The 24404-nt window shown below is 44.9% G+C and overlaps 2 protein-coding genes across 2 annotated transcripts in view; one reads left to right on the top strand and one right to left on the bottom strand.

Moving 5' to 3' along the window:
* Window positions 1-2165: 2165 nt before the first annotated feature.
* LOC144696330 (vasopressin V2 receptor-like) lies at window positions 2166-6684 on the bottom strand. The gene is made up of 2 exons (XM_078567545.1): window positions 5532-6684; window positions 2166-2362 (listed from the first exon to the last, which is right to left on the bottom strand). The coding sequence occupies exons 1-2, from the start codon at window positions 6682-6684 to the stop codon at window positions 2166-2168; spliced, it is 1350 nt and encodes a 449-aa protein (XP_078423671.1).
* A 13872-nt stretch (window positions 6685-20556) lies between these two features.
* pnpla8 (patatin-like phospholipase domain containing 8) overlaps window positions 20557-24404 on the top strand; it is a 71759-nt gene continuing 67911 nt past the window's right edge. The window contains exon 1 of the mRNA XM_078568479.1: window positions 20557-20736. The gene's annotated coding sequence lies outside the window, so the exon portion shown is untranslated. The remainder of the gene's footprint in view (window positions 20737-24404) is intronic.

The raw sequence follows: 24404 nt of genomic DNA, 5'->3' as shown, positions 1-24404 counted from the left end.
TGAAATGGCAAGCAACAGGGAGGTCGGGGTTATACTTGCGGACAGACCGAAGGTGTTCTGCAAAGCGGTCACCCATCTGCAATTGGTCTCTCCAATGTAGAGGAAACCACATTGGGAGCAGCGAATGCAGTAGACTAAATTGAGGGAAGTGCAAGTGAAGCGCTGCTTCACTTGAAAGGAGTGTTTGGACCTTTGGACGGTGAGGAGGGGGGAAGTAAAGGGGCAGATGTTGCACCTTCTGCAGTTGCATGGTAAGGTGCTGTGGGAGGGGATTGAGGTGTAGGGGGTGATGGAGGAGTGGACCAGGGTGTCCCGGAGGGTAGTTTTAGTTAATTAGCAAAGTATCATATTCCTAGTGTAATATTTGCATATGTTTGCATACAATTTTTTATACTTCAAATGCAGATAATGGGCCAGAGTTTATGGGCGTCCTTCCCACTTAAACTCCATGAGACTTTACACTGGAAGCTGCTGTGGGTGTGCATCAAAAGCTAGAGCAGCCCCTACAGGGCACCAGGGATCTGGGTGTACCATGCACCTGGATATATCCGTAACCAATCAGATTAAAGCCTTCTGAATTGAACAGTTCAGAGTCTGAACCAAGAAGTACAAGTTCGAAGAATGAATTTGTCAAACCAGGGGTGCAGAAAGCAAAATAAAAAGAGGGAAAGAAAGATGGAATTAAGAGAAAGAGGAAATAAAAGAGACAGAAAGAAAAAGTTAATTTAAAAAAATCTTCAACAATTAAAAGCTGAACAAATGCAACCCAACACTTGTAAAAGTTAATTTCCAGTGTTAGAGATGTTGTTTGGCTTAACTAAGGTCATCATGCTATTACAAAGGTGTTTATACTGAAATTGACAAACCCTAACTTTGTGTTAAGTTTAGTTAATATCTACAATGAATGTACCGTCTTCACATTCTTCAATGCATTGAATAGTGAGTCAGACAGTGAGGTACTTTTCCCGAAGCTAACAGCAGAGCAGTACTTCTCCGACAGCAACTTCTGGATCCAGATATACACATTAACCACCCATCTGCCCTCTCCTGAATTTGCTGTGTGATTTTGCATAAATAATTGAGAATGCCATTAACCTCACTGCTATTTTGGCAGTAAATTTTGGCCCTTTTTATATATAACTGTGAATATCAGAATTTTGGGAGCACAACTGTGAGATTGAAGCAGAGGCACAATGTTGGGAAAGCTTAGAGCAAGCTAACTTACTGTTCTATATCTAACCTGTGAATGCTTGAGAAAAGTGCTTCACTCTGTGACTCTGTCACTCTTCACCTTAATAAGGGTAAAACAAGTAAAGTTAACATTTTTGGATTATTGTAAGTATTGGTCAAATTATGTGTCAGCTCACACATGAGGATTGAGTAGCAGTTTTACTAAGTATAACTTCTTTGTCAGCACTTTCAATCCAAAATTAATACAGGTAAATTAAAATGGTCACACTCGGATGCAAATCTCAAATCCTCACTCAATGTCTAAATTGTCGCAATAGTGCCAAATGACAAACCCAGGAGTCATGACATTTCCTTGGCACTACTCTCATTGAGTATTCCTATCCACAAAACTGGACAACCTTGCCAATATTATGCGTTCCTTAATGTTGCACGTATTGAACCATGACCTCAAAATGTAGGTATCAACGGGACAAGAAAACATTTGTCATAGCAAGTACCTCTCTACTGAAGGCAAACTTGAGGATGTGTCTGTTGGAATCATATTGGTGTAATGTAACCTAGGAGGTATCTAATCTCATCTGCAAATTATTCATGCTTACATTGGAATAAAATCAAGTTGAATTCTATTATATGTAATCAATGGGTTATGTTGGAAAGAGTGTAGAACAAACCTGCCATAAAACATGATGAATGTACCAGTATTAAATGCAAATTTTTGCTGCTGAAATTCAAGATCAAATTTGGACCTTATCAATTTAAATTAAAGAAATGCTGGAAATCAAAAACAGTTTCCCCGAGCCAGATTTTAACCCACCCAAATCTGGTTCACTTGGACAAGAGTTAAAATCAGGCCCCGATCAGTTTCTGAAAGAGAAAATACATTTTAGGTGGGAATAAAACAGGATTGTCTTAACCTTTTGATTTTTAAAAAAATTCTGCTTCCTTCAGTGACTATGATCTGAGTTGCTGGCTTATCAAACTGCTGTAAAGGCATCTGCAGCATCCCTGTCAGCCAGGTTGACGCTGGTTGTGACAGCTGAATCTTTTCGAACTGGGCAGCGTGCTTGGTGTTTAGTGCAACACGGGATTTGTCCACAGAAATACATGTATATCCAGGGATTTGTACAACTGTTTAAATTCCCCAAGAGCATGAGGATTGTGAAAACGGCACCTGTGAGACAAAGAAGAGAAATGAAATGAGGGTAACTGTCACAAAAGATCATCTCAGGGCGAAGTTCTGTTGCCGCTTTGGTGTCATTAGCTAGTAGTTTTAAATGTGCACGGATAGGAATATGCCAGTGTGAGCCAGAATCATGTCTGAATCTTCAGCACACCAGCGTTGAGAAGTGTGCAAAACTTTGCTAGGGGTTGCTTTGAGTCTGTGCTGAATGTAGTTTTGCTCCAATCAAGGGCAAAGACACATTTTGGAAATGTGCTTTTCCAATGCCTTTGACATTTAGGAACAGAAGTGGGCATTGCTGTCTCTCATTACCAAGGAACACTCCGGGCTTGGAGTTCCCCACATCTCTATTAAGCTTTATTGGAGTTGACTTGGGAGTGGGTGGCAGCATTTGATAATTAGCAGCCGAACACTGATCATCTAGCTTCAAGAAATCCCAATTTCAGACCACTGAAGAAGCTGCAGCTAAAATCTTTCTGTCATATAATGTGAATCCAGACAAATAATGCTATTGTAGTGAGCTTATCTTAGCTCAATGTTTTCCATTAACTGGCAGTGCAGAAATGCTATGTTCGTGCTAAACTAATTCACCATCACTGGCCATGAGAATAAGGGATTGCTCTTTTGGATACAATTCACCAACCAGCCACCCAGGAAAGAAGCATCAATTTTTCTTGGGTCCCATTTCAATCTAGTTGCTCTCGTGTGAAGGAGTGCCACAGCGCATTGGCTTTCAGACAGCTGTTGCACCTTAACACAAGATTCTCGATTAAGACTAAATGCATCTCGAATTAAAGCAAAATACTGCAGATGATGGAAATTTGAAATAAAAACAGAAAATGTAGGAAAAACTCAGCAGGTCTGACAGCATCTGTGGAGAGAGAATCAGGGTTAACGTTTCAAGTCCTTATGACTCTTCTTCAGAGCTCTGAAGAGTCATAAGACATGAAACGTTAACTCTGTTTCTCTCCCCACAGCTGTTGCCAGACCTGCCGAGTTTTTACAGCATTTTCTGTTTTTATTGCATCTTGAATTAGCCTTGCTGGGAGAAAGAATTCCAGGGATCCCTAAGTGTTTACATCAGGGGAAGGTTTCCTATCTGCCACGTTCAATGAAATTATAAAAGGGTTTTAGGAATTGTATCCCTTTAGGTCAAGCAGCAACCTGACTTGGACATATATCACCATCTCCTGCATTGTCCCTGGTCAAAATCCTGGAACGTCATTGCCTTCACCACATGGACTGCAGCAGTTCAAGAAGAAGTTTAACCATCACCTTCTTCAGGGCAACCGGGATAGGGCAATAAACGATGGCCTTACCAGCAATGCCCAAATCTCAATAATGATTACATTAAAAACTAATGCCTGGTATGTTCGTATGATTCTCCTGGAAGTAGTTAATGAATGTAGGGAATGCATTTGCTGCCTTTCTCACATTAATACGCAAACAGTGCAATTGTCTGCAATTTTTCTTTGCCCATCCAACCTTACGGTTGGCGGACGGGCGAATCGGCCCAGCAGCCTTTACATTTTTCATCAAACCTCATCCAGAGGCGGGATGAAGTTTCTGCGATGAAATAAAATATAAATAAATTTCTGTCTGCAGCATTTTCAGTAGCTAAATTTTCAGTTGATTGATTATGATGCATGGACACTTTCTTTCACATTCTGAAACCTTTATTTTTGATTTTTTTCAGGTCTTCAGCTCACTGGGACAGCTCTCTGCCCTCAGGGAGCTTTCTCTCAGCGCTGGCCTGCACCCTCGTTGACGTCAGTGCCCGCCCTCCTCCCGCCCCCAATCTTGGCAGCACTGAGCTTCTCAGTGCACGCTTCACACTGGCTGTAATTTAATTGGCCAGCAAGCGTGAAATCGCAGTCGGGGTGGATCGCAGTTGGCGGTCTGTTTCCTGGCCTATCCCAGGCCCGTCAATCGCACCCGCTCACCAACCTAAAAATTCAGACCACAGTGATCAGAAGCATCGGTGCTGGTTCTTTCCCACAAATCAATGGAGGAGATATTTATGCATTGCTCTGCACTCAACCCCCTCTATCTACATTGTAAATTCGAAGCTTTTACTATTAATTACTCCATAGATTTTGGTTCATAATTAATTCACCTGAAGTTAATTTTAAATAGCTACCTCAGATTAAAGTGCACAGAAATGGCAGCTGACCTGTCCAAATTTTCCACGAATTAGAGATGAAAAGAACATCCCCAAGTATTAGTGCATCTGCCCAATTGACTTCATAAGTGCTGAATGCATTTCCTCTATCAGCCCCAAACACCTTTTGTGTGGCTTCATTTTTATCTTTCTGTAAATAAATATCCACATTCCTACACGATTTAAAATTAACACAGAATTTGTTATGAAACTGCAGTGTTGTTTTCCCAAACAAAACTAGAGCTTGACACTCTAGCGCAATACTGAGGGAATGCTGCACTATCGGAGGTGCTGTCTTTTGGGTAAGATGTTAAGCAGAGGCCCTATAATGTGAATATAAATGATCCTCTGACACTATTGGAACACCATCTGCCCCTGTCCTGGCCAATATTTATCCTTCAGCCAACTATACTAAAATAGATTATATGGCTATTATCACACTATTGCTTGTGAGATCTTGCTATGCACAAACTGCCCTGCTACAGCACTCCCAAAGTAATGCATACGACATAAAGTGCTTCTGGACGTCCTGAAGTCGTGAAAGGCGCTATATAAATACAATTCTTTTGCTATTTAATCATAAAGCTGTGAACCGTTTCTCACAGTTCCTACAAATTCCACAAAAGCACAGCTTGTAGCAACAATAAACTGACAACGATTGTTGGCCGTATATAATCCAGTGAACGCTCTCTCTCTCTTTCTCTCCCTCTCTCCCTCCCTCTCTCTCTCTCTCTCTCGCTATTTTGACTGAAGGGTTATGAGAAATGCTTCCCTTTTACAGTCATACAGAAGAAACTACCACTAACGCTGTACTGAGCACACTAAAGTGATAACGTTATTTTTGAGTTTGTATTGATTTATTTATCACTGGAGGGGGGACACTTTGGGAATCATTTGAAGGGGAGCACTTGGAAAATAAAACTAAGAATGATGTGTGTTGGGTGAAGTTTTTTTTTTAAAAGGGAGGTAGCTAATTGAGAAAATTATGGCACGACTTACTCTCATTGATGTCACTGGGATACCAGGCAGTGCACAGCTGGACTGTAAAATAAGGCGCCCAGCACAACACATAGACGAGCACAATGACCACTGTCATTTTCACCGTTTTGTTCATTGCCTTTGAGATGCAGTTAACATTACTGGCTCTCGAATGCACTGCCTGTGCCTCGGTCAGCTCGGAGCCCTGGTGAGTCTTGGTGTAAATGTTCAGTCGAATTATCCTGCAGATTTTGACCTGGCACATGGTCAGGACAACGGTGGGGATGAAAAAAATGACCAGGAAGATCCAGGTCACGTAAGCCTTGAGCCCCCATGGCTGGATGAACTCTGCCCAGCACTGGACCACTCCCGGGGCCACCTCTGTCTTGGAGAAGATAAAGACCTGAGGAAGGCTCAGGATCAGAGACAAGACCCAGCTGGTGCAGATGGCTGTATTCCAATATGCCTTTCTCTTCTGAAAAGTCACCATGGGGTAGCAGATTGCTTGGAACCTGTCCACCGTCATCACCACCATCATGTAGGTCGAAGCGAACATCCCCACCAGCTGCAGGTAGGCCACCGCCCTGCACAGCACATCTGGTCCCAGGAAGATCTCCGTGGTGTCCCAGATGAGCTGGGGTAGGACCTGGAAGACGGCGACCACCAGGTCGGCAATGCTGAGGTGCATCAGAAAGACATACATGCGGCTCATTCGCCTCCTCCTCTTCCACAGGACCCTGATCAGCAGGCTATTGCCCACCATGGCCACCACAAAGATAATGCCCAGCACTCCAATCTCGGCTTGTGCCAGCTGCTCGTCCCTGCCGAGGGTTTCCGAGGTACCCGTGCCATTTGGCAGGACGAGCCACCGGCTATACCCATTGAAGATAGCGCTCACATTCAAGGAGACTGACAGGTTCTTCATAGCTTCTTGGGACAACCTGTTGCCCCGGCGCATGAGGTCTAGATGTGGGTGCAGAATGCTAACCCTCGCCGCCTCCCTTCGGCTGCCCCTGTCGAAATGACCATCTGCGATATTACACCTTATTCTGCCGACCGAGCAGCTCGGGTGTTCTCGCTTGGATCTTTCTCTGCACTCGAACAAGGCGCAGGTTGCGAGCTCTGTGAGGTCCAGCCGGGATCGATGCCTGCTCTTAGTCTCTTCTTCCAGCATCTGCCTGCGACTTGCAATGATTTTTATAGCCTTCGACCGGGCTACTTAGCATCCTTTATCATAGCCAGATGTACCAATCGGCGCGCAGAATGGAACCGGTCATTTTAAACCCCAGGAACCTCACACCTCAGAGAGAGAGAGGGAGAGGGAGAGGAAAATAAAGTCATTTATTTGGCCTTAATTACTGTTTGGTTTTAATCTAACTCAGATTGTTGACTAATTTCACCAGGGGGGTGATATCCTGACAGACATTGTCCCTTGTGCCTGGCACCCACCTTTTTAAACCGCTTCTTGTGGGGTCTCTGAGGAAGCCAGAACTTTAAATACAGCAGCGGTAAACATTGACAAATATAGCTCTTTAGCTCTGGAGAAGAATCGTACGGACGCGAAACGTTAACTCTGTCTTTCTCTCCACAGATGCTGTTAGACCTGTTGAGTTTTTTTCCCCCAGCATTTTCTGTTTTTGTTCCAGATTTCCAGCATCCGCAGTATTTTGCTTTTAACATTGGCAAACATATCCACTTCGAGCCATTCATATGCAGAATGTAATTTTCACTCCATATGAGGAGAGGAGTTCTCTTCCACAAGCCCTGTTGCTAATGTCCAGCTGTTTTCTATGAAAGCTGTGCAGATAAATCAAACTCAGATAATCTCAATCAGTCTGGCTGTTTTCTTGAAAAAAAAAACCCCACTGCTTGCTTCTGAAAGCGTCGAGGAGCAGGTGAAATAATAACACAGGAGACTGTGCAGGCCAATAGGTGGATGAGTTATTCTCTGGCTCTCCAAAGCCACGATTCCTTTTATTTTTGATCGTGACTGAGCAATTCCGGACGGAAAGGACAGGAATGTGTTGAAGCGACGGCGGTCACAGTGAATTTGGACAGGGTGAGTGAGAGTGAAGGGCAAGGTGAGAGGTGGATTCAAAGGTGATCGAGGGCGAATTTGCAAAGCAAAAGCCGAGCCAAGTAGAAAAGGCGGAGAGATGAGGTGCGTGTGGATAAATGTGAGCCAAAAATGTACAGTGGATTTGATTGCAGGACAGGTTGGTGTCACTCAATGTGCTCTTCTGGGAGCATTGTTTTTAACGCTACCTCATAAAAACGTGATCTCGTTGCTTAGACATTTAAAAAAAAATTCTGACCTTGTCTGCAGCAACCAAGAAAAAACACAAAGTGAACCTTCTAGATCGACGAGACTCCACAGATTTGTACGAAAGTATTCTTGTTTTTTTTTTCCCGGTGGGTGAAACTGAGAAATTCGACACCAAGAAACTGAGAAATCCCTCAGAAGTAGATTATCGATGGAGCCACCCTTAGGGAACGGTGGTGAAGGGATGCATAGCTTGTCTAAAGTCAAGGCTGTTCCCAAGGGAATCAATTCTGGGTGCATTTTATTAAGAGGGTTCAGATCAACCGGACTAGGTCGTTTCAACCTGCCTGCAGCTTTATAAGGAAGTTTAAAAAGTACCCAGACCATCCACCTGAGCGCTCTGTCGACTTGATAGAAGCAAAATACTGCAGATGTTGGAAACCTGAAATAAAAACAAAAAAATGCTGGAAAAACTCAGCAGGTCTGAACTCAAGAGATCTGAAGAAGAGCCATACGGACTCAAACCGTTACCTGTTTCCCTCTCCACAGATGCTGCCAAACCTATTGAGCTCCGTCAACTTTTTTTATTCTTTTACAGGATGTGGAAGTGGCTAGGGAGGCCAGAATTTATTGCCCATTCCTAATTGCCCTTGAGAAGGTGGTGGTGAGCTGCCTTCTTGAACCGCTGCAGTCCACGTGGTGTAGGTACACCCACAGTGCTGTTAGGGAGGGAATTCCAGGATTTTGACCTAGCGACAGTGAAGGAATATTTCTAAGTCAGGATGGTGAGTGACTTGGAGGGGAACTTCCAGGTGGTGGTGTTCCCATGCAGCTGCTGCCCTTGTCCTTCTAGATGGTAGTGGTTGTGGGTTTGGAAGGTCCATTTGAAGGAGCCTTGGTGAATTCCTGCAGTGCATCTTGAAGATGGTACACAATGCTGCTACCCTGCGTTGGTGCTGGAGGGAGTGAATGTTGAAGGTGGTGGTGAATGGGGTGCCAATCAAGCAGGCTGCTTTGTCCTGGATGGTGTTGACCTTCTTGAATGTTGTGGGAGCTGCACTTGTCCAGGTAAGTGGAGGGTATTCCATCACACTCCTGACTTGTGCCTTGTAGATGGTGGACAGGCTTTGGGGAGTCAGGAGGTGAGTTACTCGTTGCATGATTCCTAGCCTTTGACCTGCTCTTGTACCCACAGTATTTATATAGCTAGTCCAGTTCAGTCTCTGGTCAATGGTAACCCCCAGTATGTTGATAGTGGGGATTTAGTGACGGTGATACCATTGAATGCTAAGGGGAAATCGTTGGATTCTCTCTGCTGGAGCTGGTCATTGTTTGGCACTTGTATGGCTCAAATGTTACTTGCCACTTATCAACCCAAGCCTGAATGTTGTCTAGGTCTTGCTGCATATGGACACAGACTGCTTCAGTTGTTTGACTATTGTTCTACATCCATCTTCACATGAAGCATTACTGAGGGCCTATCAATTCAAAAATGGGCAGATGCCAATTGATGTATTGTATATGCATTGATGCTTGGGGTTGTAAAACCCTCTCCAGTAGATCAAAATATCTATGCTTCCCCTTACCCCATCCACCCACCATATCTCTGAGTGTTAAAACTAAGCATTCTGTAACTCTGAGTTCTGTGCATGCATTCAATAGCAGGTGTCCAGGGCTCATTGGTTACAAAGTGGGCAATCTACATTCTCCTGTTAATTTGAAGTTGTTTTTTACTGAAAAAAATAAAATTATCCAATAGTTTGAATTAAGCAATTTCAGTAAAAGGGCACAGAGGGCTCTCTGTATGAGAAAAATTAAATTAAATGTTAATTCAAACTAATTAACTTTAAATTACTAGGAGCAAATTGCATCACTGGCTTGAAACCAATAGATATATTTAACCAAGATTTGGACATAAGTCAGCAGAGTACATGCATGCAACACAGAAGTTTGCAGCCTCTTTTTCCATGGTCAGAAAGTTATGTGGAAACTAGCACTGTAGTTTGGATATACTGGCCCAATCTTGCTTAATGTCAATGCAGATCAGGGACCAGGAGAATAATAACATTCTCAGTGCTGAAATGAAGTCAGGCCATAGTATAACATGGTGATTTGTGGTGGTGACAAACCAAATATAGGTCTTGTTTCTTTTTCATTCAATTTTAGTCTTTTCTAGCACAACTCTCATACATAGCCTGTTCCTGTTACTATATCTTCTGGTAGCTTTTCCTCACTATTTATTTCAGTGAGGCCTTCATGATCTTTTCCAGTATCTTTAACAACTCTATTCTCACTTTCTAATTTCAAACATCCACTTTCCCCAACCCTGTCATATTATTTTAAATCCTTCCCGGCTTCTCCATTTGCCCTTTCTTTGATGTTGTCTTTTTGGTATAGTCTTACCTTATTCCAGAAACCATTTCAATGCATCAAGAATGTGAACCTTTCCCTCCTGTTGTAGCCTTACATGCACAAATTAATTATTTACAGTTTCCTCTCCTTGGCCTAGTGGCACAGGAAGAAGTCTGGAGGTTACCAACTTTGAACATTTGTCTTTCAATCTGGATTGTCTAACTGCTTAAAAAACCTCTACAAGATCTCAAGTATTCTTCTATTATGGCCCTGAATTCCAAGGGCTGCGACATTTGGCTGCTTTGGCTCTCATTTCACAAAGTTTCTTTATCCAGAAAGTTGCATGATGCTCTTCACTCCAGTATCAGGGAGGCAACACATCATTTGGGACTCTCAGTCATACTTGTAAATAAGATTGTCCACACCTGACTCTAGAACTCCCTCCCCCCTCACCCTATTCTACCATTATTGTAGCCTGTCCAAAGCGCTTACTCCATGATGCCCCAATGTTTCTCAAGACCACTCTCCTCTGATTCACCATCAATTGACACTTGTCCAGCACTATGTGTCTATCAGTCATTGTCAATAACAAGGGTTCCCTGCACCTGGAACTCCTGTCCCACTCCTCTGCTCCTTTGGAGGGTAGTCTGCTCCTCTCTTTCTCTTGCTTTATCTTCTATCAGTTTTTCCCATTTTACTTGGGGTTGCCACAATGCTGGTTGACCACACTTCTCCATCTCCTCTTGTCAGACACCCATTTGTCTTCCAATTCCATTCCATTTAAGCCATTTCACCATCACATCTTTTCATCTGATCTTAGGCCTTCCTCTTCTCCTTGTTCCTAACAGTCCCACCTCCGAACATAAGAACATAAGAAATAGGAGCAGGAGTAGACCACCTGGCCTATTGAGCCTGCTTTGCCATTCAATATGATCATAGCTGAGCTTGGGCTCCTACTCTATTTCCCCCCTACCACACAACACCCCCCCCCACCCCCGCCCCCTCCACTCTCCATATCCCTGGGGCTGTCTATCCCAGTCTTAAGTGTATTCAGTGATGGGACATCCATAACCCTCTAGGATAGAGAATTCCAAAGATTCACAACCCTTTGAGTGAAGTAATTTCTCAGTCCTAAATAATTGCCCCTTATACACGGTGTGCCTCCGTGTTTTAGATTCCCCAATCAGTGGAAACAATTCCTCAGTGCCTGCCCTATCAAGCCTCTTCAAAATTTTGTAGATTTCAGTGAGATCACCTCTTATTCTTCTAAGCTCCAGAGAATGTAAGTCCAATTTACTCAGCCTCTCATCATAGGACAACCCTCCTTATCCCAGGTACCAGTTTAGTGAACCTTTGTTGTACCACCTCCAATGCATGTATATCCTTTCTTAAATGCGGAGACCAAAAATGCACACAGTTCTCACCAAAACTCTGTACAACTGTAGCAAGACTTCTTTATTCTTGTACTCCAATCCCTTGCAATAAAGACCAACATGCCATTTGCCTTCCCAATTGCTTGTTGCATCTTTCTGCATTCCTTGTACAAGCACACCCAAGTCTCTTTGAATATCAACACTTACAAGTTTCCCACCTTTTAAAAAATATTCTGTTTTTTCATTCGTACAATCAAAATGAATAACTTCACAATTCCCTACATCATACTCCATCTGCCATCTTATTGCCCATTCACCTAATCTGTCTATATCTCTTTGCAACCTCTATATGTCCTCCCCCTGCAGCTTACCTTTCCACCTAGCTTGGTATCATCACCAAACCTAGATACATTACTCCCTGTCTCTTCATCTAAGTCACTAATATAGATTGTAAATAGCTGAGGCCCCAGCACTGACCCTTATGGCACTCCACTATTCACTGCCTACCAATGTGAAAAAGCCTGTTTATGCACGCTCTCTGTTTTCTATCCATAAACCAATCCTCTATCCATGCTAATATATTACTCCCAACTCCATGAGCCCTTATCTTACCTATTAACCTTTTGTGTGGGACCTTATCAAATGCCTTTTGGATACTCAGGCATATTACATCTACTGGTTCCCCTCTTTCTACCCTACAAGTTACATCCTCCAAAAACTCTAATAAGTTTGTCAAACAGGATTTCCTTTTAGTAAAACGATGTTGATTAATTCTAATAATTCAATGCTTTTCTAAGTGCATTGTTAAGACTTCCTTAATAATAGATTCCAGCATTTTTCCAACAACTGATGTTGGACTAATTGGCCTGTAGTTCCCTGTTTTCTCTCTCCCTCCTTTCCTGAAAAGCAATGTAACATTTATCAACTTCCAGTCTAGTGGGACCATTCCCAAATCTAAGAAATTTTGGAAAATCATAGCCAGTACATTCACTAACTCTGCAGCTATCTCTTTTAGAACCCTAGGGCATAAACCATCAAGCCCCTTAAGTTTCCTCAATACTTTATGTCCGCTGATATTAATTTCCACAATTTCCTCATTCTTTTTAGCCTCTAGGTTACTGTCTATTTCTGATATGGAACTTGTGTCCTCTACTGTGAAGACAGATACAAAATATTTGTTCAATACCTCTGCCATTTTCTCATTCCTCATGATAATTTCTCCGACTTCTGCTTCTAAGCTCTTACAATCTGTCTTTATATTCCTGGCTAGCTTACTTTCATTCTATTTTTCCCTTTTTTATTAACTTTTTGGTGGCCTTTTGCTGGTTTCTAAAACACTCCCAATCATGAGACTTGCTACTGTCTTTTGTAGCATTGTAAGCCTCTTCCTTTAATCTAATACTATCCTTAACTTCCTGGGTGAGCCACACATGAACCCCTCTTGTTGAGTTTTTATTCTTCAGTGAAATGTATTTATGTTGAACATTTTGAATTGTTTCTTTAAATGTTTCCCGCTGTTCATTTACCTTCGTACCTGTTAGTCTATTTACCCAATTAAACCTAGCCAGTTCTGCCCTTTTATCAATGTAATTGACTTTGTTTAAGTTTAAGATTTTTTGCTTTCACTTTCAAACTTAACATGGAATTGAATGGTATTATGATCACTATTTCCCTCCAGCGGATCTTTTGCAATGACATTACTAATTAAGCCGGCTTCATTACACAATACTAAATCTAAGAAAGCTTTATCCTTGGTTCGTTCCAGTACATACTGCTCCGAGAAACTATCACAAAACTAGTTCTCTCTTTCTGGATTTTAAAAGATAATATTTTCAGGATGTGAGCGATGCTGGTAAGGCCACATTCTTGCCCACTCTATAGTTGTCCTGAGAGGTGATGGGACTTATTGTTGAACTGATGCAGTCTTTGCGGAGACAGAATCGGGCTATATAGGGAATTCCAAGGCATTGACCAAGCAACAATGAAGCAAGGATAATGTATGTCTGAGTTAGGATGTTAGGGTGCCAATGGCCCAAGCTCGAGGAACAGCACCTTATATTCTGATTGGGCACTTTACAGCCTTTTGGACACAACATTAAGTTCAACATATTCAGACCATGAACTCTGTCCTGAATTTTGATTTGTTTTTTTTCATGTGCCAGTTTGAATCTTGTTTTTCATGGGCAGGATTTTCCTTTCAGGCCAATTAAGGCCCGCCAGTGTGAAATGCAGCTCCGCGCAGGCCAGGAAGGGCTGAGTGGGGGCGGGGGCCTGTCGGCCGCCGGGTCCAATGGCAACCCAGCCGCTGGTTTAAAAGCGGCCCAGGCAGTTCTTGAAAGACTGCAATGGAGGACGCTCCCTGAGCCGACACTATGGACCCGAGTGCAGCTGGGCACGGTAGGCGGGGGGGGCAGGTCAGGCGGGCACTCGGTCCTCTGCTTCTCTGATGAGTGCCTTGCCATCCTCCTGGAGGAGTTGGCTGCCAGGGGGGACACCCTTGTTCCCAGGGATGGGAGGAGGAGCCACTGCACCTCACCAAGAGGGCATGGGAGGAGGTGGCAGTGCTGGTCAGCAGCTGTAACGTGGTGCGGCACTCCTGGGTGCAGTGCCGGAAAGCGCTTCAGTGACCTGCTGTGCTCAGGAAGGGTGAATACTATGTTGGCATGGGTTAGTGTGCAGATGTGTTAAGGTCTGGCTGTCTCCCCGTCCACCTCAGGGGTGCTAGAGTCTGACTGCCAACTGTCAATCACACTGGAGCTGGCCAAGGGGGTGAGCCCTGGCTGCTTGAACTGAGTACCTTGCAGCTCAAGGGCCATGACTCGGATGTGCCCTGCCAGGTGTTCCTCAGCTGGGGTTGGCCAGGCTGCAATGGTGCTGAATGTAAGAGTAGACTAATCAATGCTCCTCTGTTGTTCCAGGAGAAAATGGCCCATAACAACATAGAAAGGTCACGGACCAGCGGAGGCCCCTCTAGCCTCCTAATCCACTGGAGGTATGAACAAGATGCCCTAGAGTCCGAGAGCTGGCACGCCCCACATGCAACTGGGCATGGAGAGGTGGGGGTGCCAGATGATGATAAGACCGCAGTGCACTGAGGTGAGAATTTTGGCTTGTGCAACCATTCTAGCGTCATCTCTTCATTGATGGGAGCCTTGAACCTGGAGTCCCCATTGATCATTGGAAGACGAGGGCACCATGATGCCCATCTCCGTTGTCTTACCAGGGTGCCTGGCATGCACAGTAACAGTGTGATGACTTTAACTAATGACATGTCCTTCTTCTCCCTTTTAGGTTCGCCAGCAAGGGTTCACTCTCTGGACCCCAAAAGGACACCCTTGACACCGGAGGACCATCGGATGTCATTTGCACCTGCGTTACACCTGCTCTTTGAAGCAGGCATGACTTCAGATACCAACACTTCGATGGGCATTAGAGCAGCGGCTAGTATCTTGGTACACATTGGTGAGGGCACTTTAAAATCGCTTGAGGTGCAGGCAGAGGCAGAGAGTACCCAGGGCGCTGGCAGTCGGAGGACTGCAGCAGACCAGGACAATGCTCAGTCAAAGGCTGACGATGAGCCTCTGGAGTCATCCATTAGGTGGCAGATGCTGGATGTCCAGCGAGATGTGCGGGAGGATCTGACGGAGAACCGTGAGGGTGTGCGTGCCATGGTCTCCATGATGGAGGAGTTCATGCGGAGCGTGAGCACTGTCATGGCCGAGCGCACTGCATCCTCCATTGAGAGAGTGGCGACTCTCGAGAAGAGGCAGCTTCAGGGATGGAATGAGGGGTTCCTGGGGATGCGCTCGGACCTGCAAGCCCTCACACAGGCAGTGACCTCAGGTGGTCAGTGTCAGTCTGGGAAATGGATGAGGCACCCAGTATCCCAGCTAGATGCCCATCCATCAATGGTACGCAAGGAGGTCCAGAGCAACCTCAAGTTGGCACATGAGCTGCTTGGCATCTCTGCGGGCTCCTCTCAGGGCACTCTGGATGATGGCAGCAGCTCCTACGCCAGTGACCGTGGCATCTGATGAGGCTGTGATGACTGGGGAGATGCCAGCCATGGCACTGGCTGCTCCCTCCCAGGCGTGGCCAGCACAGGCTCTACTGGCCAGAGGACAACCACCAAGGTCATCAAAGCCAACAAGACAGCAGGGTCAGCAGGCTGCCTCCAATACTGGTGCCAGCAAGGGGGGAGCACCTAGACGTAGCACTCACAAATGTAAGTTAAAGGCACCATGAGCACGAGAGGGACAGGTCATGGGTGATTTTATGTTCATTTTTATTTACCGTATGTATACTGGTCTGATGTTGAATGCCAGAAATGTTTCTGTTAAGATTATTGAACTGTCAGAATGACATAAGTTGTGTTTTTGTCATCATGGCCTGAGCATGCTTCACCTTTTTATTTCATTGGTGCAGGGAACGCCAGTATGTAATGGACGTACGTAGCTCTGAACTTTATTGCACAGGCACTGAGCATTCTTTGGGTTCAAATGAAAGGGTCCTTTCAGACATCTGGGATGGAGGCGGCAGCCCTGGCATTTGAAGCTAATCTTTGGTAGCCTAGCTGGATCAAGGCGTCCCTGGTGTCCCTGCCTCCCTGCAGCTTACTGAGGTTTGGCTCCACGCCCTCAGCATTCTCCTCACTTTGTTCCACTTTAGACTCACTATTGGACTCATCATCTGTGGCCCCTGAAGCTGCATCAAGGTCCTCTTCTTCCAGTGGGTCCTCTTTGCCAGTGCCAGATTGTGGAGAGTGCAGCATGCAACCACGATCAGTGACACCCGGACTGGCAGGAATTGTAGTGCGCCCCCTGAAGAGCCCAGGCATCTTGAGAAGACCTATGGTCCTCTCCACCACTGCCCTTGTGGAGGCATGACTCGGAACACTTTTCTGCCTGCGTTCTTGGGCGGCCGACGGCATGATGAGCCACCTCTTCAACAGATAGCCCTTGCCTCCCCGCAGCCATCCATCCAGTCAGGTTGGAGTGCTGAAGGGCCTCAGCACCTGGGAGTGTCTCAGGATGTAAGCGTCATGGGAGCTGCCAGGGTATCTTGCACAGACTTGTAGAATCTGCATCCTGTGGTCACACACTATATGCACGTTCATGCAGTGGAAGCCCTTCCTGTTGATGAAGGCACTGGGCTCACCCACTGGCGCCTTGATGGCCACATGTGTGCAGTCGAATGCAACCCGGACACGGGGGAACCCAGCAATCGCTGCAAAGCCTCTGGCTCGCTCAGCCTGACTGGCCTCGTCCATATGGTAAATAATAAAGGTCAGTACTCACCTGAACAGAGCTTCTGTCACCAGCTTGATGTAACTGTGGACAGTTGATTGGGAGACTCCACACAGATCCCCCACTGAACCCTGGAAAGAACCAGAAGCATAGAAGTTGAGGGCCACTGTGACCTTCAGAGCAACTGGCATGGGGTGTCCACCCACACAGTTGGAGCTGATCTCAGGCCTGATCATCTGACAAATGGAGGTCATGGTCTCCCTTGAGAGGCGGAGCCTCCTTCGGCAATGTACCTCTGACATATTGAGGTAGCTGCATCGCCGCCTGTAAATCTTGGCAGCAGGATAGTCTTCTGCGGCCCCTTCTAGCTTGGACTACCTGTTGGCCCTGCGTCCCTTGTGCTTGCGTCACTCCTCCCACAGGTCCCTCGCCTGGAAGCTACATAGGGACACATGGTCTCCTCTCCCTTCTGCCCCTCTCTTCATCCTCAGAGGAGGTGCCTTCAGCAGAGACCACAATCCCCATTACCAGGGTAAGGGAAGGCTGTCTGATACCTGAAAGAGTCCACATGGTCTGAATCCTCCAGGGGCCTGGCAGACAGCAATGAGTCTTGAAATGAAGCCTGGAAAAGCTAAGAATGACGCCCCAAACAGAGATGAAGCTGCCAAGTACCAATAAGCAACCAGATGCAAACTATCTCCAAAACTCCTCACTGCTCACATTGGCAATGCTGCTGACCCTTTTTATCCTACCCCTGGATGAGGTTTGTGAAAATGTTGGCAGGCTGCCTGCCCGTTTTGCCCATGCAACAAGCAGAAAATCGCACAGGAAAGGAAAAATCACAGTCAATTGGACTGTTAAGGGCCTTAAGTGGCCGCTTAATTAATGGTGGGCATGGCTCCAGCACCCGTCCGCCAAGCGAAATATCGCACAAGTGCACAATGACGTCAGGACACTTGTCCAACGCCATCGCGCACTATTTTACTCCCGATTGGGTCAGGCACACGCCTGCCTGTGGGATGAAAAATTCTGGCCCATATTTTTGCTTTCAGACAGAGATGTTCTTTATTCTCGCATTTACACATGCTCTGGACAAATGCTTTATCTCTTTACTACAACCATTACCATTCCCTTTGCCTTTTGCTCCATTACATCTCAGTTATTTAATTTCTCCTGCCTCAATCCTATCCCAGTGGGGCAGCCAAGCAAACTGTTCTATTTTAGAAGATGCCAAGCTTCTATAGTGCGGTCTACTGACTTCAAGTTTTTAGATGGTAGGGTGGAGAAGCCACTTGTGACAGAATACTCAGCCTCTGCATTCTCATGTAGCCAGCCTGAGTGTTGGGCTGGTCTAGTTATGTTTCTAGTCAATGGTGATCTGCAAGATGTTGTTGTGACTTGGCAGCAGTATTATTGAAGGTCAGGAGGAGATGGCTAGGCCTTCTCTTATTTCAGGTCATCATAATCTGACATTTATGTCAGGCCATGCCTGGATGTGATCCAAATCTAATATAGGCTGATATAGGCTGGTTCATTAGAAGATGAGATGCCAATGAAGCTGAACACTGTGGAAAAGTCAGCAAACAGCCCCATTCCTGACTTTATGATGAAGAGAAGATCATTGATGAAACAGCTTATGATGCTTGTGCCAAGGATCTGCTGCAGCAATGTCCTCAGGCTGTGATGATTGCAGGTACTATACATTTGATGAATTGCTAACACAGGTTCCTGTCTGTTATTCAGGTGGATGTTAAAGATTCCATTGTTTGATTCAAAGAAGAACAGGACGTTCTGGACAATACTCCTCTATTAAACAATATCACCAAGAAAAGGATTAACTAGGCATTCCTTCATTGCTGTCTGTGGGATAATGTTGTTGCAGAATGGTTGCTGTGTTTGCCTATCTGATAACAATTACTGCACTCTAAAAGTGCTTTAAGATTATTTCATGTGAGGGATCATGTTCAAGCATTTTTTTCTTGTTAAGATGGCCTCTACAGTATATATTTGGTAAATAATTTGTGTTCTCAGCCCCTTGCTGTGTGGCTGTGAAACATGGATGAATTACAGCTATCAAGAAAAAAACCTCAACAATTTTCATCTTGCTGTCTGCAGCACATTGTGGTTATATCCTGGAAGGACAATATCACAAAGGCAGCAGTCCTCTGAAAGACAGAGCTCCCAAGTTTGTTAGCAGTCATCAAACAGCGGTGACTCTGTTGGTTCGGGTACGGCTGCAGGATGGAAGACGTTCACATACCCAAGGACTTTCTGCAAGGTGAGGTAGCCAGAGACAGGCGACCAGTAGGATAGGATGCCCAAAGCTCAACTTCAAAGATGCTTATAAGTGAGATATGAAGGCCCTAGACATCGATTATTGCACCTGGTAGTTACTAGTTGATGACAGAGGAAAATGGCGACACCCTGTGAGTTGGCATGCACCACCACGATGACCAGTGGCTACAGAGGCTAGCACATTGCATATGTTAATAGTTTTACAATGTACTTTTTGATACTTCCAATAATTTACTGAAACTCACTAATTCCTAAATTCTCTACCCAAAGGCAGGTCCAAGCTACAGTGACATGACCTCCACCACAGGTAGGGCAAGGAGGCAGGTCCTGAATCTGCCCCAGCCAGAAGGGGCATCAAACTCACGCACCAATCTGATCCACACCAGCTTCCAGTCAACTGAGTCAACCTGCCCTCCAAAGAGCAACCTACACTGTTACATGCATTTTGTAGCCTGGAGCTATGGATAGTGATCGTAGAGACTCCAATTTCTTTCCATAACATGGCTGACCAGGAATCTCTCCCACTCTTACCGCCTGCCATAGACATGTTGGAAGGTTTCACAAGTTGATACTCAACCTGTTTGGCCACATTGTGAACACAGCTCCCTTGGCCATCAAGTCCTGGAGCGAGGCTTGAATCCAGAGCTTCTGGCTCAGAGGGACACTATCCACTGCACCACAAGACCTCCTTGGATTCCTAAACCACCAGGGAGTAACTAAAAGCTGTTGAAGTGCTGGACTGAACTTCTTATACTAATTTCAATGAAATTTCCTTGAGTCATCTAAACTAAAGCATTACTTCAGGCCATCTAACTAATCAGTCATCACCAAAATTGAAAATCCCACCAAAACTGTACAAACATCCAGCAAAATTTCACTTCTCCAAATAGCTTTATCTCTGCAAAGTTCTTTGTTTCCATTTAACTGAAAGTTAATATATTCAGTAATCCTGTTAGCAAAGATCTATCAAGGACTTTCACACCTCTTTAATATATTGCTATATAAATTGTGTGTAGAATATCTTTCCAGTGGCAGGGAATATGAACTTTCATGTTTTGTCCACTGTCTCCAGAGGCAAAGAATGTTTGGAGTCCAATATGACTCTTCTTTGAAACTCAAGATGAAGGGTCATAATGAACTCTCCAATTAACTGTTTTCCTCTCTACAGATGTTGCTCAGCTTTTCCAGCACTTTCTAATTTTATCCCAAGCTGAAAAGCTGGGATCATTTCCCAATTGTTGACAAGCCTGTGTGTTTTTATCTTTCCCCCACCAATAAGGTTGGAAAACAAGAGGGCGTCTTTTTTTTCTTACTTTCCATGAGTGTTTTTAACTGACATCCACCCACTTTTACCTCCAGTCAGCACTGGGAAGTGTCCCCACACCCCTGACCGCCAGTAAACCCTGTGATTACGTCATAGACAGCCGCTGGGCGGGGTCAGCCTGACGACCTGTTCTCTGATTGGAGGAGGCCGGTGGTGGCCTGCCGGACACAGCCAATGGGAGGCTGCGCTGGGCGGGGGGGGGGGGGGCTGTTGGTGATTGACAGGCCCAGGCCCAGTCCCTGCAGTGTCCCTCACTCGGTGTCCGTGCGAGGGGGTCTACTTTCTCGGATGGTCGTGTCTCGGTGGCCGGACAGCTGCTACAGGCCGTCTCCGTCTGGGGCGGTCAGGATGTCCGATGCGGCTCGCGGGGCGGGTAAGCCTTTCAACTTCGGCCTTCTCAGTGGGTTAGCCCGCAGGCCCGGCCCAGGCTGTCAGTGGGGGCTCTGCTGCCCAGAGTTGGGCCTCTAGAGGACCCTCACCCTGTCAGTGCCTTTAACTCCAGCCAAACCCCCCCCAACTCCTGTATGACCCGCATCTTTGCTCCAGGCCATATCTGGAGTAGTGTGTGCTGTACTGGGCTCCTTATTTAAGGAAGGATGTAAATGCCTTGGAAGCAGTTGAGAGAAGGTTTACTAGATTAATACCTGGATTGGGCAGGTTGTCTTAGGAGGAAAGGTTGGACAGGTTAGGCTTGTATCCACTGGAATTTAGAAGAATAAGAGGTGATTGAAACATATAAGACCCTGAGGGGGTCTTGACGGGGAACTAGGGGTCACAGTTTAAAAATTATGGGTCGCCCATTTAAGACAGGGATGAGGAGAATTTTTTTCTCTCTGTGGGTTTAGAGTCTTTGGAACTGTACCTCAAAAAGTGGTGGGAGCAGAGCCTTTGGATATTTTTAAGGCAGATCTAGATAGAGCCTTGATAAACAAGGGAGTAAAAGGTTACCGAGGGTAGGTGGGAATGTGGGGTTGAGGTTACAATCAGATCAGCCTATCTTATTGAATGGCAGCAGGCTTGATGACCAAGTGGCCTCCTCCAGCTCCTAATTCATATGTTCATATGTACTGTGTACAGTTTTGGTACCCTTATTTAAGAAAGGATATAAATGTGTTATAAGCTGTTCAGAGAAGTTCACTGGACTGATACCTGGGATAGAGTGGCTGGGGTGTGGCGGGGATGGGGTGGGTGAGGGGGGCGGTTATCTCCTGAGGAAAAGTTGGACGGGCAGGACCTGTATCCATCGGAGTTTTGAAGATTGAGAGGTGATCTTATTGAAACATTTAAGATCCTGAGGGGACTTGACAGTGTGGATACTGAATGGGTGTTCCCCCTTGTGGGAGAGACTAGAACTAGGGGGCATAGTTTAATAATAAGGGATCTGCCATTTGTGAAGAAATTTTTTCTGAGGGTCGTGAGCCTTTGGAATTCTCTTCCCCAGAGAGTGGTGGAGGCAAGGTGATTGAATATTTTTAAGGCAGAGGTACTTAAAAGGCAGATTGACTCCCTTGTCAATCAAGAATCTAAGATTATCAGGGCTAGGCAGAATGTGGAGTTGAGGCCACAATCAGATCAGCCATGACCTTATTGAATGACGCAACAGGCATGAGGAGCCAAATGGTCTACTTCTCCTAATTCATATGTATGTATAAAAATTTGTGTACAAGAATTGGGCAGATATGATGCCCCCCCCCATCACACAACTGGGTTTGCTCATTCTTCACCCAGATCTGGCTGGCTGGACCAGATAAGACAAAACCTTATCCAACCTCTGACTGTTCAGCAAAAGCTTCCTACTCTTCAAGGACCATCCCCGAGAGCAAAGATAATCTCCTGGCTTCATCACTATCTGCCATCTCCTTAAAACCCAATCCTCCGCCCTGGCACCCAAAACAAGTGAGAGAGGCATGTGGACTCATTTGTTAAGGCTGAGGCAATCTATTCAGTGTCCTCTGTTGTGTCTCCTCCTTTTGAGGTGTCATCTGTGGCTCAGTTCATAGCACCCTCGCCTTTGAATCAGAGGGTTGTGGGTTCATGTCCCACTCCTGGAAAAACCAAGAACTGTGATTGTACTCGAAAGAAGTTGCAATCTGTGACTGTTGGTAACTCAAAAGAGTTTCCAACTGCCCATCTAGCCAGACCTTACAAACTACCACTCCAGCCCCAATCTTCATTTCCAAAGCATTGAGAGCTTCTGCACACTCCTTATTTAATTCTCTCCAATTGGATTTTTGCCCCTACCACAGGCTGTAAATGACTTTGATTAAATTTACAAGTTCTGTTTCTTCAGAACTGGTTAGAACTTCGTGTATTGAACTCAAAATGATAACTCTGTTTCTGTCTGCACTGAAGCTTCCAGACTGAGTTTTTCCAGCACTTTTTGTTTTTATTTCAGATTTCCAGCATCAGCAGTATTTTGCTTTTATTTTATTTCCCTGTGACTGTGATGCATTTTTCCTCTTTGTCATTGTCAATCTGTCTGCGGTCTTTTCAACAGTTTACCATAGAAGTCTGGCTTCACCTGTCTTCTCTGCATGCAGGCCTCCAGTAAGAATTGCTGGGTAGTAGCACAAGTGGGTTCCCTACTTGATTTCCCTCGCCCCACCAATCCCTGTTTGATTTGAGGGGTTCTAAGATTGATTCTTGTGTCCTAACTGCCACATTTGTCTTGTTAGTATGGTTCAGCTAACTTATTGAATAAATTTTGTAAGGATTTAGGGGAAGTATATTTTGCTTTCTATAAGGATTTGAAGTTATTTATATTTTCAGGATCATGTTTCAGAGGTGTGTTATAAATATTTCTAATAACATTGGGGAGTGAGTTAACTGAGAATAATTACAGCCTTCCATGTAAATGTATTGACATGTACGATATGTTTCACTTTTTGTTTGCATGTAACTTTATTGTTGATGTGCAGAGGATGAATCAGAAGCCCTGAATTTTATTACCCTGTTATTATCAGAGGTGGCTTCTTACTGAAGAGTACTATATTTGTGGCAAGAGCTGAAGATGATGGCGTTGGTCTTCCCCATGTTTAACTAGAGAAAATTATTTAAGATGAGATGTCTAAAATCAGAGAGGCCTTGGGTATTAAGTGAGGTGCTGGTGGTGTGGAGTTGACTGACATCAGAAGATGTGGAAGCTAATGTTGTGTCTGCAGATGATATATCGGTGGAGTTGAGTCAGAAGTAAATAATAGATCCTTGAATGATTCACAAGGTGAGATAGGGAATGTGCTTTGAGTACAACCTGATAAGGGAATTCAATGAAATCAGCCATATTGTGAATTTGTTCTGCCTACTGCAGTAACATGCCATAAAGCTTTTCAATTTATTTGACTGATACTGTAGAATAAGCAAGCATTTGCTGTTCTGAAAATTGTCTTTCATATTTAGAAAGCAGTTGATTCCCTCCTGTGAATGTCAGAATTGTTTCTATTTAAGATGACTTCCAGTTTCAATTACATTGATGATCTCAGTAGTTTTAAGATTAATCTCCTGAAATGTCAGCATTTTGGTTGGCCTTTATAAACCAACTGAGCTTTGTTCTTGTAGTTCACTGCTTACAGTTTTATGATAGCATAGCTTGTCAAGTACCATGAGATGAAACGTAGGTTTAAAATAACTCATACACTAGCCACTAGGCGATCAATAGAAGTATTACCTGGTGTGGTACTGAGCCATCCAGCACAAGGTCATAGGTTTCTTTTTATTCTTTCTTGGGATGTGGGCGTTGCTGGCCAGCATTTATTGGCTATCCCTGATTGCCCTTGAGAAGGTGGTGATGAGCTGCATTCTTAAACTGCTACAGTCCATGTGGTGTAGGTACACCCACAGTGCTATTAGGGAGGGAGTTCCAGGATTTTGACCCAGCGAAGGTGAAGGAACAGTGATATGAGTTCCAAGTTGGGATGCTGTGCGACTTGGAGGGGAACTTGCAGATGGTGGCATTCAAATGTATCTGCTGCCTTTGTCCTTCTAGGTGGTAGAGGTCTGGGTTTGGAAGGTGCTGTCTAAGGAGCCTTGGTGAGTTCTTGCAGT

The sequence above is a fragment of the Cetorhinus maximus genome, chromosome 22 (assembly GCF_964194155.1).
Source record: "Cetorhinus maximus chromosome 22, sCetMax3.hap1.1, whole genome shotgun sequence".
NCBI lineage: Eukaryota > Metazoa > Chordata > Chondrichthyes > Lamniformes > Cetorhinidae > Cetorhinus > Cetorhinus maximus.
The sequence above is the reverse complement of the archived record's forward strand: the minus strand, read 5'-3'. Positions and strand labels throughout refer to the sequence as shown.

Coding starts and splice junctions, on each gene's coding strand:
- LOC144696330 (XM_078567545.1), bottom strand. CDS start 6,684: ATGCTGGAAGAAGAGACTAAGAGCAGGCATCGATCCCGGCTGGACCTC. Junction 2,363..5,531: donor TCCCAGTGACATCAATGAGA/GTAAGTCGTGCC, acceptor TTTGTCTCACAG/GTGCCGTTTTCACAATCCTC.